At 38.9% G+C, this 17,901-nt stretch overlaps 3 protein-coding genes across 5 annotated transcripts in view; 2 read left to right on the top strand and 1 right to left on the bottom strand.

Moving 5' to 3' along the window:
* Positions 1-9,401, top strand: part of CLIC6 (chloride intracellular channel 6) — a 136,769-nt gene extending 127,368 nt beyond the window's left edge. For 2 of the 3 annotated variants that reach the window (XM_079974900.1, XM_079974899.1), the window contains 5 exons: positions 2,631-2,740; positions 3,754-3,879; positions 4,116-4,222; positions 5,962-6,143; positions 6,855-9,401. In XM_079974900.1, the coding sequence (XP_079831026.1) occupies positions 2,631-2,740; positions 3,754-3,879; positions 4,116-4,222; positions 5,962-6,143; positions 6,855-7,016 (687 nt within the window). In that variant the 3' untranslated portion in view covers positions 7,017-9,401. Of the gene's footprint in view, positions 1-307; positions 1,907-2,630; positions 2,741-3,753; positions 3,880-4,115; positions 4,223-5,961; positions 6,144-6,854 lie in introns of those variants that run through there. The other variant, XM_079974901.1, reaches the window with a different exon arrangement.
* KCNE2 (potassium voltage-gated channel subfamily E regulatory subunit 2) overlaps positions 1-17,901 on the top strand; it is a 221,928-nt gene that overhangs the window by 139,999 nt on the left and 64,028 nt on the right. The gene's annotated exons all lie outside the window — the stretch shown is intronic.
* Positions 10,859-17,594, bottom strand: LOC307215598 (uncharacterized protein). Its single transcript, XM_079974982.1, has 5 exons — positions 17,310-17,594; positions 16,776-16,907; positions 14,444-14,478; positions 13,900-14,050; positions 10,859-11,064 (listed from the first exon to the last, which is right to left on the bottom strand). Exons 1-5 carry the CDS (start codon positions 17,407-17,409, stop codon positions 11,030-11,032), a joined length of 453 nt encoding a protein of 150 aa, XP_079831108.1. The 5' UTR covers positions 17,410-17,594; the 3' UTR covers positions 10,859-11,029.

Here is a 17,901-nt window from a genome sequence, read left to right on the forward strand (position 1 = left end):
AGGATGCATTATGTTTCTCTCCACAGTGAAAGGTGCTTGTAAAAGTTATACTACACAGCACATTCTAGATATTACAGCACCACTAGGTGGCACACTTTTATAAAATCCAGGTGTTAGCTGGGTTTGCCTCACTCAATGAAGACACTGTTTTCAAGAACGGCAAAGACTGAAGTTCTGTTTTATGACACAGAAAACTTTTGTGCACAATACACATGAGTCTAACAGATTTAAATCCAGTTTACTTCAGTGGTGGTGGGGGGTTGATTTTGCATTTAATTCTTCCATTGAAACCGGTTAGATGGATGTGCTTAACTTTGGCTCGATTGCTTTTTAATAACACACTTTTATAAAAGACCTATCAATGATCCACTTAAACTCATTACAGAAGTGAATTCACGTAGCTGCTAGTGGCACCCAAATGAAATAAATGAAAATAGTTGCAGGATGCAGTTTAATAATGGTTATTTTCCTGGAACCATTTGCCTACCTCTATTCCATAATTATACCCATAGATGCTGCACTGATGAGTCTTGAATGAGACACCCACATACCAAAGGGGGCTGTATATGACTAGTTCCACACATGGTAATTTGATGGGACTGCACGGTCACAGTAGGATCCAGAGGCAGATAGCAATTAGTGGCTCAGAGGAAGGATAAACAATTGACTTCACATGCAGCCATCTATGCTGGTTCTCTTGTTTACCCGCACACTGTACATCCTGTACCAATTTCCATGCACTGAATTCCACCTCTATGGGGCAATGTACCAACTATGTGCATAGCCAGTCATGGAATCATGGTGAGAGCCTACAGCATGTGGTGGGAGAACCTCCAGTCTGTGAGCATATTTGGGCAGGCCCAATTTGTCCCAGAAGGCTGTTTCCCCCAGACCATACCCATGTCAAAAGTGATGTCAGATGTGGCTGTAACAGCTGTACAGCAGAGTTTCCTGTGGAAAGACTTCAAACCTCCTTTTTGCAGGGATTGGGTGTGTGGCTGAGCTCCTGTGGAGAACTCAACTGCACAGCTGATCCCTAAGCAAACCTGGCTTGAAGTCATTGTTCATCACCTGACAGGTGGTGACTTCTAGCCTGTGATCAGCAGTGTAGTAGGATTTTTGCAAGGCACTGTGGAGGACTTTTTAAAGTTCTGGCAAATCACCGATGTCATTGTGGCATCAAGTGACTTGACAGGAAGGAAATTGTGTTCCCTACTGCTGACACGAGTGCTCAAAAGGAAAGTGAATGAAGCTGTTTATGCACATATTGATATTTTCTTTTCTGATTCAAGAAACCTTGAGGAGTTTCATTTCTCATTTAATAAACTCTGAGTGTTTGATTAATAAAAATGCATTATTTGATTAATCACAGTTTAATTCATAAGTTGTAGTGCAGACATTACATTCAAATGCATTTGAAAGTTGAAATAGCATAAGGGTTCGTTTAAAAGTCCAAAACTTGTTTGACCCAACCTGCCTATTTCATTTAGATCCCTTTCTGTTGAGACACAAATATAAATCACTTATATATTGTATTGTATTAAATCAAGAAATCAAAATGAAGAAACTTTGCTGTGGAAATTAAATGCTTTCCAAGAAAGACTGAAATTCTATGCTATGCAAGGGTGAGGCAGGCTTGAGTAATTTTTGAAGTCCATGCTACAGCACTGCAGAATGCATCCAAGCATCTCTTACTTAAGACAGGATACCTTACTGGCAAGTGATGCTGAATCAATATCAGTAACTAGACTGTACTTTATTTGTCTTTTCAATTTAGAAAAGAATTAATGAATCCATTGACTGCTTTGTTTCTGCAATTCTCATGCTAACACATTCTTCATCTGTGTATCTGGCCTGGAAAGTAGAGACTGATGATTGCGCCTCTCTAAAATTTACAGTCTCCAAGGTGACCAGAGAAAAATCAAACTAGCAGTTTGGCAGTAATGATTTAACTTTTGGGGGAAACAAATTGTTAGAGCAAGCCAAGCTTTAAACCTTTATATTTAATGGAAACAGGATCTTGACTGTGACATTCTTTAATCCATTAAATTTCATTGTAAAGTTTTAAAATCTGAATAGTCTTTCTTTTGAGAAGACTATTCTGTTACCTAAGGAATACTACATCGGCTGCCACTTCATTATTAAAAGTGTTTATTGATAATGGGTTGCAATTCAGAAGACATTAACACCCAAGAAGTCCTATGCAATGGGGTTTTACATTTTTGTTTCTGACATAAGTAAATATGAAATGGCAATTGACTGGAAGAGGAATTCTTTAAAGAAAATCTTCTGGGGTTGCCAAGTTTTCCTGACAAGGACATCCATGCAGGACTGAAGTTAATCAATTACAGCTTTTAAGGTACAAAAAATGCAAAACAGTATAAAACGTATTTGGATTTCTGCTTTCTATTTAGATGCAAAGGAATGCAAGAGTTTGTGTGGGAACGGGTTTGCAACTGCGGTTTCATCACTGCATGACTGAAGGAAAGGTGGAAAGACACCACCCTGAAATACTTGAGAAGAATTATTTCAGTTAGATTATATTTGCTTATTGTAGGGCTTTCACTTTTGCATTTTCGCAACAATTACTAATGTCACTGTTTAATTAAAAATAGTGTTATTTGTTTTAGGCTGGTAGTGATGGGGAGAGTATTGGAAACTGTCCATTTTCTCAGCGCCTCTTCATGATTCTCTGGTTAAAGGGGGTCATATTTAATGTTACCACTGTGGATTTGAAACGGTGAGTTATATTTCATTTTCATTTTTTAAATAAAAACCGAAAGTCTTTGAAAGCCTTACATTAGGAACACTCATCCCTAATTACTCTAAGAGACACTTATTTATTTATACATATTCTTTGAATATACGCAGTGCTTTTTCTGGGGGGGATGCAGGGGTACTCATACTCCTAAATATTTTGTGAATCTAAGTTTGGTCTCATTGAGGGGCAGTATTTCAATATGAGTAGGAAAATGAGAGTACCCCTAAACATATTTTTTTTTAGAAAAAAAGCACTGGATACATGAACCATTATAAAATATCAGAGTGGTGTCCTGAAAACTAAACTAATGTATAAAATTGACACCAAATTCTGTGGGTGTCCTAGAGATTGGGAAGTTGACTTGGACATTTTCTTTTGATTTCCCTTCAAACTGAGCTAGGAATGTAGGACAAGCAGTTCTGAGAATGAAATGTGCTGTTAGCTTTTATTTGGATCCCAGCAACTTTTATTCTCAGAATTCGCTCCCATTCACAACTCAGTTTGACTAAAGCACCTGTTCTTCTTGCAACATTTGTTGATGAGAATCTTATAACATTGGCTACATCCCTTTTTTACAGATCAAAAGTAACAAGAGCTTGAGACAAAAATTTATTCCCCACTCTCATGCTGAATACAGTCAAAGAAAATGGAGCAGAAAAGGCCAATTTAAAGCAATGGAATTTAAGTTCTCAGTAAATATTATATGCATATTAAATTCAACTGAATTTAAGCACACTTTATTGTCTCCAGATTGCTAAATCTGATTATTCCATCCTGCAAAGCGTATCTTTAAGTAGCATGACGTTCAGAGCACTTCTATACATATATTCTCAGAAGTAAACCCTGGTTAGGTCAATGGAAATTATTCCTGCATAGGAGTGCAGCCTCAGAAATCAATATTTTTAATGCCAAATCAGATAGCTAACTTTAAAAAGCAAGGTTTATTTAGCAGGACAGGTTTCTTCTAAAAAAGAATGTTTGTCTCATTCTAGGAAGCCTGCAGACTTACAGAAGTTAGCTCCAGGAACAAATCCTCCATTTATGACTTTTGATGGTGATGTGAAAATAGATGTGAATAAAATTGAGGAATTCCTAGAAGAAAAATTAGCACCTCCAAGGTATTGTACTTGGCTATGCTGTATTCAATGGAAGCGGAATATGTGTTGGCTGTTGTTTTAGATCAATAAGTTATATAGACCATGGAATGGAAAAAATAAGGTAGTTAACATATGATTAATATATATGATTGTCACAGCTGAGTCTTATTGTAATATGAGCCCAATCAGGAACCTCCTAAGTAAATTGTTGAGAAGTGCTGAGTTAGGATTAAATTATTATGTCTTAAATTCTTCAGATATCCCAAACTTGCACCAAATCATCTGGAATCTTACTCTGCAGGAAACGATGTGTTTGCTAAATTTTCTGCGTTCATTAAAAACACAAGGAAAGATGCCAATGAAAGTAAGTATTAAAACCTTTGTATTGTTACTGTGAACAAATGCCTTTGGCTCTCTGTATGCCTACATTCATTTTTGGCCATTTGTCAAAGGTCGGTGTTTCGTGCCTTGTATTTGTTGCTAAGCATGTAAACATGTCTGAGCTGACAAGAGTGATTGGTGCTGTGACTGTTGCAGTCATAATGGTACTGGTCATAGCTGTCAAGTGTCCCTTATTTGAAGGGACAGTCCCTTATTCCAGCGCCATGTCCCACTGCTGTCCCTTATTGATAGATGTTCCTGAAATGTCCCTTAAATGTCGTCCCTTAAATTTCAAAGGAAGCAGCTCCTCTCCCTCCCTCCCCGCCGGCCAGGGAGGAGGGAGGCTCCAACTGTGTTGCTTGGCTGTGTTGCTCACCCAATAAGAAGTCTAAGAACGACTGGGGGGTGGAGCTTGCATGCCTTGTGTGTGGCTAGTTAATGCAAGCTGAGGGGTTTTTTGAATGCTGGACACCATTTTGTTGCACATACTGCTGCAAACTTTGCAGGCCGGAGAGCCATCTTAAGTTGAGGCTGCATAGGCCTTGTGGTGCATGTGATTCAGATTCTATTCAGTTGAACCTCTGGTTACAAAGTTGGTTGGACAGTGTTCTCGAAGCTACCAGCATAAGTTTGACCAGACTGTAGGAGGACAGGAAGACTGGAGTGCCTGGAACAGGTGAGGCTGCAGGTGCCTTATTTTCAAGGCTGCTGGTCCCTTATTTTCAAATCTGTAAGTTGACAGCTATGGTACTGGTGGATCTCTAAATTGGGGGAATCAGTTATATACACCTATAGTTCATAGATGTTACCTTCTTTTCCCTCTCCTTTTTCCAATAGTACTGTACTTTGCTAATACTGTCAAAACAATTCCGGAGGAAAAACAGGCAGCTTTCACTGGCATTATTATAGAAATTGATTAGAATAATTAGTGTTTCATAAGTGATATATATCATAGCGTAAGCCATTTTGTGCTATCTTTTGCTGTCCAGTATCATTTTGGTATAAATAGTACCGTACTGCCTCACCTGAATATAAGCTGCACCTTTAAAATTCAGGGGGGGGGGGTGAAGTTCTTAACCTGAGGTAATATTTCTGGGTTAGCGGAGTCTGTAACCTGAAGCGTCTGTAACCCGAGGTACCAATTTGAATCCAATTTGTGCTCTAAGCTTTGATGAATGGCTCCACAGTCTGGATTTGATCTCTGAAGCTTTCCCCCTCCCTTTTCATATACAGTGGTACCTCAGGTAACATATGCTTCAGGTTACAGACGCTTCAGGTTACAGACTCCGCTAACCCAGAAATATTACCTCGGGTTAAGAACTTTACCTCAGGATGAGAACAGAAATCATGCTCCGGCGGCGCGGCGGCAGCAGAAGGCCCCATTAGCTAAAGTGGTGCTTCAGGTTAAGAACAGTTGCAGGTTAAGAACGGATCTCTGGAACAAATTAAGTACTTAACCTGAGGTACCACTGTATATGATCACACACACCACACACACACGTACATTTTTGCCAGTTTGTCCTATTGAGGGTGGAGGTAGGTTAAACATTTTTTCTATTTCTCTCTATATTTTTTCTATTTCTCCAAATCTTGAGGTCCTCCTGAACATGTGGCTACTTCCTTCTTCTTCCTGGTGGGTATTGTTTGGGCCACATACCAATAATCACAGATTTCCAAACTCTGCTAGGAATTCTATTCTAATCTATTCTTCTTTGATTCTAGATTTGGAAAAATCATTGCTGAAGGCTTTGCGGAAACTGAATAATTACTTAAATGCCCCCTTGCCTGAAGAAATCGATGCCTATAGTACTGAAGAACTCACTGTTTCCACAAGGAAATTCCTAGATGGAGATGAACTCACGTTAGCAGACTGCAATCTCTTGCCAAAACTACATATCATCAAGGTCTGGATTTTCCTTTCTGTACTGTGCTTGTTTACCCTTGAACCAGAAGGCAATAAAATGTGTGGAATAAGGTATCAAAGTCCTTAACACCAGCAACACAATAATTCGAATGGACTGTTCAGTAAATTAATTTGTTCACACTCCCACAAGGATTTGAAGATCTGTGTGAAAAGGTCCATCTTAAACAATCTAGCTAACTAATATAGAGAAGATGTCTAGTATCCCCAGAGGTAGGAAGTTTCACAATGAAGAAGGCGCTTTCATGGGTTGCTATTCTGAACACTGCTCAGGCTCCCTTGGCCTGAAAAGCAAGATGAGTGCTCCATCCCATAGAAGCCTTTGACAGGACTTAACCATCCAGGGGTCCTTTGCCTTTACTTTACCTTTACGAGGAGGGCCCCCTCTACAAATCTTTGTTGCTGTGCTGACACATAATGGGAAGCTTGCTCAAACAGGTACTTGGTTCCCAAGCCATTTAGAGCCTTTTAAGCCAACATCAATACCTTGGAGGAGGCTATAAGCTTATAGGCAGCCAGAGTAGATCTTGAAGAATTAGTGAATGTGACTTCTGCTTTATGCCCTGCAGAATCAGAATAGCAGTATTGTGCATCAACTGGAGCCTCTGAACCATCTTCAAAGGCATCTTCATATAGAGTATAATCTAACTGTGATGTTGCCACGTGTATGATGATTTCCTTTTCTCTCTGTTAGGTTGTGGCAAAGAAATACAGAAATTTTGAATTTCCCTCTGAAATGACTGGAATCTGGAGATATTTGAACAATGCATATGCGAGAGACGAGTTCACAAATACTTGTCCTGCAGATCGGGAAATAGAGTTTGCCTATTTGGATGTTGCAAAAAGAATGAAATAAATCAAGAATCTTCTATTTCTATATATCTTCAGTGAGCTTGATTTTTAAAAAGAAGGAAAACCTCAAGAATAAAATGAAGAGTCTGCTCTGCTGCAAAGTCTCAAGTTATGAAACTGGCCAATCCTTGTGAAATAATTATTTTATTGATCTGCTAATTCAAGTATAGTATAATTGTATATTTGTTGCATTGCACATATGCGCATGCGCACATGCAAATATATGTATTATTTTTTGGCAATAGAACAAAACTCAAAACATTTGCAGCCATATTAGAATCTAGATTACATAGTAATTGCAGCTTTAAAATTTCAAAACAATAGTTAAAGGTATTTCTGTAAGCATTGATCACCCTATCAGGACAGAGAGAATTAGATAAAGTCCGTTTTTGGTTGGTCAATGGGAGAACACCTATGGATTTTAAGAAATGTGGATTGTACTGTTTTGAGGGGCATTTACCTCAGGGGAATTTGCAGTGTATCTAGTCTACCATGTGCCATTTCTTGTATCTCTGCCCTTTAAACCATGGGCTTGTGGTTATCATACGCTTCTAGACCCCCTTCAACATTATGGCTGGCATGCTGCAAATGACTTGTTTACATGTTGTGTGGCTTACAGCCCTAAGCTTTGTTGCATCAGCTTCTTACTACTTAGGCTGGGACATATGTACAAATGAACAATGGCACTGCAATGCCAGAAAACATTCCACTGTAGCAACATTACAATATCTAAAAACAGCTATGCCATAGCTCAAAGCTATCCATGAGCCAAGACTGTCCTCAAAGCTCCTACATCTAATTTCAGGTGCTGTGTGTGTGGTGATGGTCATTTATTGGTGAAAGGAAGTCAGACTGGATACTCAGAAGGGCTTATCACAGGTTCCCTGTGATACCCTGAACAGATTCAGGAGCCTTAAGCCCTTTCTCTATGCCTATCATACAAGTTGCTGATCTCCCACCTCTGATTTCTGCTTCTCAAAGATGTCAGTGTCACAATTTTTATTTTATTTCTAAGCTATTGCCAAATGTGTTCAGTGACTGAAGTATTTTTAAAACAGGAATCTGTTCATTCTGTCTCACAAGATCCATGTGACAAAAACACAACACAACATGTGTACAAACTGTACTCACCTGTGTAAATAATAGAAAGTAACAGATTATATCATATGAATACAAATAAAAGGGCTGGGTCAAATTTTGTTTTAAAAAATACATTCCTGAAGCTCCACCTCTCAGCTACAAAGCTGTGGGCAAATTCTGTGTGCTCTACCAGATTTGCCTTTGCAGGGACTGTGCAATTCATAGCTGTTGAATCCCACCCTGCTGCTCCAAGGCTTGAAGTGTTCAAGCTTACCTGAAGTTAATGAGGTCTTTCCTTAGTAAGGCACTCTGAAAACCAGAGGTTAAGGGCTTATTAAGAAGTGCATGGACGTTGCTTGATTAATCAACACTTGAAAATTTAAAACCCAGTTTGTGAACTGAATGCATTAAAAATATATCTCTTGTCTTCAGATGATTTGGAACCTCCATCATGGTATTGCTCTGAGATGGCTCAATAGCACATGCTGCTGTCATCAAGTGATGGACAGGCATGGGTAAACCTGGCCTAAATGAAAATATTGCCTCAGGCTATTGAAACGGGGCCTCTTCCTACTCACCCCATTATTTTATAAAATTCACAAATGCTGTTCAGTTTTGAGGAAGAGGAGGTCCCTTTATCCTTGTTTTTGGAACAGGATTCATTTGGACGACTTTGAAAAATATACGGTACATTGAATAGCAGAAAACACGTTTTATTACTGTGATGTTTCTGAAAGTTCATGTTCAAAGTGTAAAGGAACAAAAGAGCCACCACAGCAGACAAAACCTACTGGATTATACTGTGGCTACTAGGAATTCTCTCCACTGAGTGTAGCACCTATCAGTTCCTCTGTATAGTTATCCCCATATAAGATTGATTAAAATGTATATTTGATAAGCTGAACTTTTTTTAGAATAGGAAAATATTTCATCTCAAGAAGATGACTACTTTTCTTACCAATTTTACAACAGTGTGGATTTTCTATTTTAAAGATATATTACTTCTGTACTGTATAATCATGAAAATGTACTTTGTGTAGCATGCTTCACATTCTTTGTGATTAATGTAAACAGTGCTAAATCCTGCAATTTTCCCCCAGTCTATAGAGTGAACCTGTTTAAAACTTAAACTATTTTACAATACCAAGATTAAATGCTGAGTTTGACTTTTTAGTATGCATGAAAGAAATATTTCTGTTCCCCCCTCATCTTCAGACGTCTATATAATTTAAACCGCACAAAAAAATCATTGTAGTTGTTTAATATGCCTTACAAACCTGAAAAGAAAATACACCAATTCTGATTTAAATATGTTGTATTGTGCTTATTTTCGTTTGAGAACATACTGACACTAGTTTGCATTTTGTGATAAAGGAATGAAATGGAAAAATCTGAAGCATAACTCTGCCCAATTGCCTAAGTGAAAAGCGCTTTGCTGTAGCTGCATTGTGCTCAGTCTTTTAAAATATTAGAAACTCTTTGCACCTTTGATTTCCAGTAAGATGTACAAATGTAAGGCTTTATCTTTTCTGTGAAGCAAATAGAGAGGATATTAAGTTATTCCATGATGTGAAGCCAGAGGGGCAAGGAAATGAAAGGAAAAGTTTGGTTGTTACTTCCATGGAATTTGATACGTGAGGAAAACACACACCATTAAGACACTGCGTAGTATAGTCCCCCAAAGAGCAAGTGGCTTTTGCCTGTCTTTTGAATGGCTTCAAGAGACTCATTCACTTATAAAGACTTCTGCATTAGTCACTGGCATGCCACAGAACAGTGCATATTGTGTTTTGATCACCGGAGTTCATTCTTTAGCATTTGATGCAAAGAGGTACCTTTTTAAGAGTTAACCCCAGTAAAAAGTTTTACTGGAAGCTGACTTGCATAAGCTTCCTCACTCTCAGCTATTCATTCCAACATACTTGCATAGGCCACCAAATCTATTGCTCTAGTGTTGGTACTATTTACTCTTAGATTTCCTGTACCTGAAATTCTTCTTTGCAGTATCCTCTACAAGTGGTCCATGAATCAAAGGAAGAGCAAGTAACAGTGATGTTTCATGTATGTACATAATAAGGCATCTGATACATTAATATTTTCCATAGGAGTGAATGGACATGTTAAAGAGAGTTTCCCAGCATCAGCTATAGGCAAGTCCAATATTGAAAAAGTATCTAGGACACCTATTTATGTATAATTAGAGCAGGCATACAGAACTTACAGCCCATGGCCCAAATTAAGCCTGACAGGGGTCCTATTTCCCCCCAGCCATGCCCACATGCCACACATCTGTCATCATACAACAGGTGTGGGGCAGGTAGAGCTGCAGCTGCAAAGGAGCAATTGGGACCCTTAGAGTACACTACCAAAACTGAATTTTGCATTAAATGCAAGCCCTGCTTGAATTGGTTCCACTCAGGATCTCCTGGCTGAGGCTATACCCACAGAGAGATGGGTTTGCATACAGCAGGATTCTTTGCAGCTGTGGCTTGAATTCAAATCAGGGCTGCAAAGGAAGAACATGGAATGACTTTATGGACTCACAGTTCTCCCTTGAAGTTGAATCACCTGATGTCACCATTAACCCTTCATGTTTACAGTAATCCCCCCAAATACAGTTTGAGAGTTTTAAAACCAACCACAAACATTCCCCTGCTTCTTACAGTGGACATTCCATTTATGCCACATTGCTTGTATAAAAATTACTTTATTATATTATCATTGAAAATAAAAATACTTGACATGAATCTTAAATACTGGCACGAGTCTTTCAAATACATATGCGCACAAAGCAAATATGGTCAAACGGTTATTTATACTAATATCTGCTGAATCTTCTCTGTTGAAAAGAATGTTTTCAGATTTTGAAGATTTCATTGTCACAACTGGATTCCTTAATCTCCCCAAAGGTTCGTTGATTTGATGTGTTCAAAAAACCTACTTGTTTTGCACACAGTATTTCCAAAAACAAGCTGGAAAAGAACAAAATAGCCTCTTGTTAAAACATGGTTCATATGGCGGAAATGACTGGCAGAATCCGAGACCAGGGAGAAGAGATGGTGGAAGAAGATTGGAAGAAATTTAAAGATTCTCTACAGAAATATTGTAAAATTAAGGAATGTTAGAAAGATGTTGGAATGAAGTTACATGGCTTTAGCAGAAATGCTATAAAGAATTAAGTACAATAGATTGTAAATGGATTAAAGGAAAAAATAATGTTAGAATTTGTTAAGTTAAATGATAGGACAGAAAATTGAGGAAGATGGAAAGGATTTGCTGAAACAATCAAAGTGGAATACAAAAATAGGGAGGTGTGAGGAGGTTGCTGAAACAAGTAAATGAAAGTTAACAACATTGAAAGTATTGGCCTTCTTGTCTTCTTCCAGTCTGGAAGAAATTTAGGATTTATCTACAAAAACACTGTAATTTAGTTGGATGTTAAGAAGGATGCCAGATCATAAACAATTGAGCACCACTAAATTAGACGTAATCTGGATGATAAATGAGATTGAGGAAATATAAATTTTTTGGAGAATTATTAGACTAAATTAAATGAATGAGACTTAAGAATGTAAACAAGTTGATAAATTGCTAGAAAAAGTTTTACAATGATGTAAGTGGGAGCGGGGGACGTGAGGGAGTCCAAAGAAGCTTTGAAAATATGTTATGATACATGTCATATTGTTTACTATTTTTGCATTTTTTGTATTTAAAAAATCTCAATAAATATTTTTTTTTAAAAAAAAAACATTGAAAGTATTGGATGGTTTTTTTTGTTTTTTTAATTGTTTTTGTTTTACTTTTGTTATGTATATGTAGTATTTTTGTCTTTGTATTGTATTGTATTGTATGGTTTTGTTATGTTTAATTCTTTTTCTTTTCTTTCTGTAACTTTTAAAACTTTAATAAATATTATTTTTTTAAAAAAACCCTACTTGCTTTGCACACAGTATTTCCAAAAACAAGCTGGAAAATAACAAAATAGCCTCTTGTTAAAACATGGTTCATATGGGTGTGTCTCGCATCTGGAGCTTTGCTTATTCTGGACATACCTGAGGTTCAGTTCACCACTATCTATCCCCCTCTACCCCCCCATTTCCATATGCCTGTTTTTCAGAAGGTCTATTTGATTATTAACCTGCTTAGCATTACAACAGACCAACAGAGTGGTTTCCAAAATACTGTAAAGCCAAAATATAATACATAGAAAACAAACAACTGAAGTTACCATTGAATTATTATGATACCATCACAGATAAAAGCATTTGAATAGCTTAGCTTTCAGTTACCATTGTTGGCATCCATCTGTCTCAAAAGACAATGGAGTGTGCCTCCAGGGGTGAAGTCAAACTGCTGTGTTAGCACCAAAGTGACCTCCCTGGGCACAAGCCTGGGCAGTGTTTATGAAGGTCCTGAGCTGTCTGTACAACAATACCCCCTTCTCTGCCTCACTGATGGGGTCCAAAGGAAGGAAGAGCAAAACATTTGACCCCAGCTTGGCCGCAGGGGTTCCTGGAAGGAGGCATACTGCACAACATCCAACCATCTTAGGGACTCCAGATTTGTGCAGAGTTTACTCCTTAAGCCTTTTCTTCTACCGCAGATACCCCACAAGGCAGAAGAGGTTTAGGACCAGAGTTTTCCTTCTCCTGAAAGGGCTACCTTCCCAGTTTGACAAGCCCCATCTGCCCCTCACTTCTCTCTTCACTTTTCCTGACCATTGGACCTACTATTAGTCTCATCGCTCAGTCCACCAGAGCCTGTCTTCGCACGCAAAGTCCCTAACTCCCTGAGGATTTGAGATCCATTGGCTACCCTCATCTGGTTTAGCTGATGGTGGGATAATGAGAACCCCTCCACCCAGTCAACCTCAAAGCCCAGGTTGGATGGCATGTTATGTGGAGTGGTGCCCACTATCTAGTATGCTTAGAGAGATATGACATATTTACTGTGTTTATAATTACCGGTGTCTTGACTTTCCTCCAAGGAGCTCAAGGCAGCTTACATAGTTCTCCCTATTCCATCGTACTGTGAGGTAAGTTACTTACTGTGAGGTAAAGGTAAAGGTACCCCTGCCCGTATGGGCCAGTCGTGATCGACTCTAGGGTTGTACGCTCATCTTGCTCAAGAGGCCGGGAGCTGGCGCCGTCCGAAGACATTTCCGGGTCACGTGGCCAGCGTGATGAAGCTGCAACTGGCAAGCCAGCACCAGTGCCGCACACAGAAACGCCGTTTACCTTCCCGCTATAAAGTGGTACCTATTTATCTATTTGCACTTAGGGGTGGTTTCGAACTGCTAGGTGGGCAGGAGCTGGGACCGAACAACGGGAGCTCACCCCGCTGCGGGGATTCGAACCACCGACCTTACGATCAGCAAGTCCTAGGCATTGAGGTTTTACCCACAGCGCCACCCGCGTCCCATTACTGTGAGGTAAGTTAGCCCTAAATTAACCCTAGAGGGTGTGCCTAACCCTAGAATTACACGTCACAATAAAATTTATATGTACTTTCTTTAGCTTTTTAACTGACCAGCTGACCTCTGCTCCAGCAACCTTTTCTTCTGCCAGTAGTGGTCCATGGAAACCTTTCCAAACCACGAACAGGCTTCCTATAGCAGGTGTCATTATGCAACACCACGTGGGACAAAATGAAGATTCCCCAGGATCAGTGACTCTGGAAAGGAGCCTGGCCTCTTGGCCTCCACACACAGAGGGCTGTTTCATGACCCGACTAACTTTTATTCAACTCTTCAGAGTTTTAGGCAATCAAACAGAAAGGAACCTGATTTTCTTGCTGGAAACACACACCTCTTTTCTTTGCTTTTTTAGAAGATGATGGCGCTGCTTTCCTGAAGTTTTTCCCAATTAAAGGAGATTTTCTCAGGTGATCCTTCCTTGATTCAGCAACATCATCTTGTTGCAAGAAAGAACGACTGGCCTGAGGTTCATCTAAAATATCCTGTCCAGAAAAAAAGTCCAGAGAGAAAAGGTTTTAAAAATTATAGCTTAAGAGCATAAATGTGAACCTGAAATAAGAATTTTAAAAATAATAATTCTGGATTCAGTCATTTTCAGTGTATGCATTGATATTTCCACTCTTACAAGGTCTGCTCCATTCAGTTCAATGGAAAGGGCAGTTCCATTTGCATACTAAGGGCTGCTGCATGTTTAAGGTTAGCCTGTAATTAAATAGCCCTTATTTGCAGCTACTCCAGGCACACTGGGGAACTCACAGGGAGATAAGCTTCAGGAATCAATATTTAAGTACAGTATATCCCTGGCAAAAGAGAACAATTATTCTGCATACTGGAAACTTTGGTAGGAGGTGTTTAAAAAACTGACAGTTTCTTACCTTTCTGATTGTCTTTCCAAACTTTTTGGCGTAAGCTGAAATGCAAATTGGGAAAATTATTTAGTAGATTCTTTAAAGAGAGGGAAATCATGCTACCGCTCTGGCCCTCTGACCTCATCTAGGTTCAGCCTAACAATGCCAACTATTTCTCTCTCCCAGCCCTCCTTTAGCCTGATGTTTAGCTGAATGGCTTTGTTGCCTTGACTTTATACCCGCTGCAGATATGTAGCATTTATTGCTGCTTCCCATGCCAGCCCCTAAATTCAGGGTGATTTAGAACAGTGGTCAGTGCACACAGAGCTGCATTCTTCCTTTAAAGGCATCCAGTATCTCAGCAATAGGGTTACTTTCACCTCTTCAAATAAATCTGCACACTGGGTTTTCTGTTTGGATACTTTCTGTTCCCCAATTAAGAGAGCATGGGCATTTCTTGTTTTTGTGGGTTATATGCTGCATGGGGTAGTTTTATGGAAGAAGCATACTTTTATTCTGTGTAGTCTTAAACAGGGCATACATGTTTTCTCAAATTATGTATGCCAAGCAGTCTAGGGAAGGAGTGGGTAGGTTGTTGTCTAATTCAGGCTCATTATTTTTTAAAACAAAAAAAATTCCTTCCAGTAGCACCTTAAAGACCAACTAAGTTAGTTCTAGGTATGAGCTTTCGTGTGCATGCACACTTCTTCAGATACACTGAAACAGAAGTTTCCAGACCCTTCTATATAGTGAGAAGGTGGGGAGGGGTATTACTCAGAAGGGTGGTGGGAATGGGTGATTGGCAGATAGCTGTGATGAGCCTGTTGATGACTCTTAACGACTGCAATAGGTCTTACAGGAAAAAGCAAGGGGTGAGAAGGTGAAAAATGGCTTTGTCATGTATAATGAGATAAGAATCCAAGGTCTTTGTTCAGACCAGGACTCTCCATGGTTTTAAGTTTGGTGATAAGTTGCAATTCAGCAGCTTCTCTTTCCAGTCTATTTCTGAAATTCCTTTAGCTGTTTTACTACATTGCAGTATTTGAAACACGTATCATTGTAAGAATTGAAGATATAATATATCAAACCAATTTGCTTTGAAAGTACCATAAATAACAGAGACATAGATGGAAGACAATTAAGACCAATGATTCATTTTAAAAAGACCACACAAAAATATAATGAAAGCCACTGGCATTTGTCAGATGCATTTTGATCACGAGCAGAGTATCAAACTCTGAATGATACAGCTCTGTGAAATACTACATAGACCCCGGAGACTCAAAATGTAAACATCTCTGAACTTGAAGAATAGAGCTGATGAATGGCTTTTTCATCAAAAACCTAATGTCCAGTTCTTCTCTTACACTCTAATGATCAAATTGATGGATTAGTTTTGTTGCATGCATATATTTTTGCAATTGATACATTTTAAAAATATGCAATCTTCTTTTTGTCCCAGTATTTTTTGATCAGGTGAATCAGTTCCATAATGCTGCAATCCTCTATACCCAGATGTAAGGCTCATTTAACTCAGGAGGACTTAATTCCAAGTCTGCATGCATAAGATTGTTATTTACCTGGGCATAAGCCCCACGGAACGAAATGGCGCACAGTTCTAAGCAGAATTGGAGTGGGGCTGACTTCCAAGTAAACTTGCATAGGATTGCTCTGCATATGTGTCCATAACTTGACATTGTCTCTAACCCTTTTCAAATGGTTTCTTATTTACAGTAATATGATGAATTTAATTATTTAATTATTTCTATTGTAGTACAGTTCATTTTTACACACATTCATGCTGTAATTGTGGACCTGAAATTAAGTGACTGAACTGAAAGGATCTCTAAAACCTTTTCAACTTGGCCCCAGTTTTCCTATGAGATTGCTTTAGCCCACATGTGCCCACTTGACCACTTTGAGTGGCAAAACTGGCACTGCTATAGGTGCCACATAATAGCCATTCCACATTTGTTAGAACTCAGTTGTTTAGTGTGGCAGTGCCTGCACTTTGGAACTGCCTGCCTATTGAGATCAAGCAGACACCTTCACTGTAGTCTTTTCAGCACCTGCTAAAAACACCCTTGTTTAGACAAGCCAACTCAGATGCTTAGAAAGTTGAGGCAATTTTAATCTGTTTCATTATTTTAACTTTTGTAAGTATTACGTATGGCTGAGATTTTTCCTCAATTTTATTGTTTTATCATTTTGCAAGCTGCTTTGATGTGTATACATTTTATTAAATAAACTATTTTAAATAATGAATTAGTTACATGCCATTAAATTCATTGCAAACAATCCATTATGGCTTCATGCATCCATACAGTTGATGGTAGGCAATGGTTATTATCTGAATTACCTTGAAGTCCTGTGGTCTTGGGATCTAATCTAGGTTTGGTACTTTTCTGTATGTCATCAAATGCTGATAAAAATCCCAAGATCTTCCTCTGCTGATTAGATGCAGACTCTTCCATGGCTCTTTGGCTTTTACCTGAAAAGAAAAAAAGACCTATGGTCTCATTTCTTGTAGCATGTTGATGTCGGGAAAATGGCCAGCTTCATATATCATATAATTGTGAAGTTGGAAGGGAAAACAAGGGTCATCTAGTCCAAACCCCCAGCAATGCAGTAATTTTTTGCCCAAGGTGGGCTTGAACCCACAACCCTGTGATTAAGAGTCTCATGTTCTGCCTACTCATATAGTCAAATCCACGCTTTTGATGTAATTCACATGCAAATGCCCAGTACCTGGAAACAAATCTGTCTTGTACGAAGTCTTCCTTTTTTCTTTTTTCTTGCAAAACTTTTCATTCAAAACTCTGCTTAAATTGGCCACACTGTGCAACAAAGGCATTAACAGAACCGGTAGTATGGGAACAGAATTTTAACTTACCTTCTTGATGTTGAAGTTTGTCAAGCATCATTGGAGGAGACATTGTCTGAACTGTTGAAGAAAAGGCAACAATGATCAATAACAAGATCCCAGTTTCCATTGCAAAAAATTGGGATTGTGTCGGTTCCTAGGTCTGTACTCTGTTAGCCAAGGGTCGGTCAAGACTCTTTGTCCAAGTTTTCTGTCTGGTCAAGTACATGGCACTCGCTATGGACTTTTAAACCCTTGTTTCCTTTCGTTAGCCAGAAAATAAATTCCCCCTCAAATTCCACTTTACTAACCTGCATTTTGACATTTGGCGCCCCGTCTCTTTCTGTTTCCTGAGGTTTGCTTTGTGCCCTTCTAGTGATAGTCTCCAACGTCAGAGCTCTTTTCTCTTCTTAAGCAAACACATTAACTTTGTGTTATCACTGCTTGAACAGGACAACCTCCAAAATGTGTACGCAAACTTTGGGAATAAAGTAACTGGACTGGGGGTGGGGAGTGACGGTGGAAGGTCAGCCATTGGAGACGGAAAATAACCTTATGCTTTACATTGTCTCCATTCTGATTTTTAATGGGGATGCTCATTAAAAAGGTACGATTCGAAACA

The sequence above is a fragment of the Podarcis cretensis genome, assembly GCF_951804945.1.
Source record: "Podarcis cretensis genome assembly, chromosome: 4".
Taxonomy (NCBI): Eukaryota; Metazoa; Chordata; class Lepidosauria; order Squamata; family Lacertidae; genus Podarcis; species Podarcis cretensis.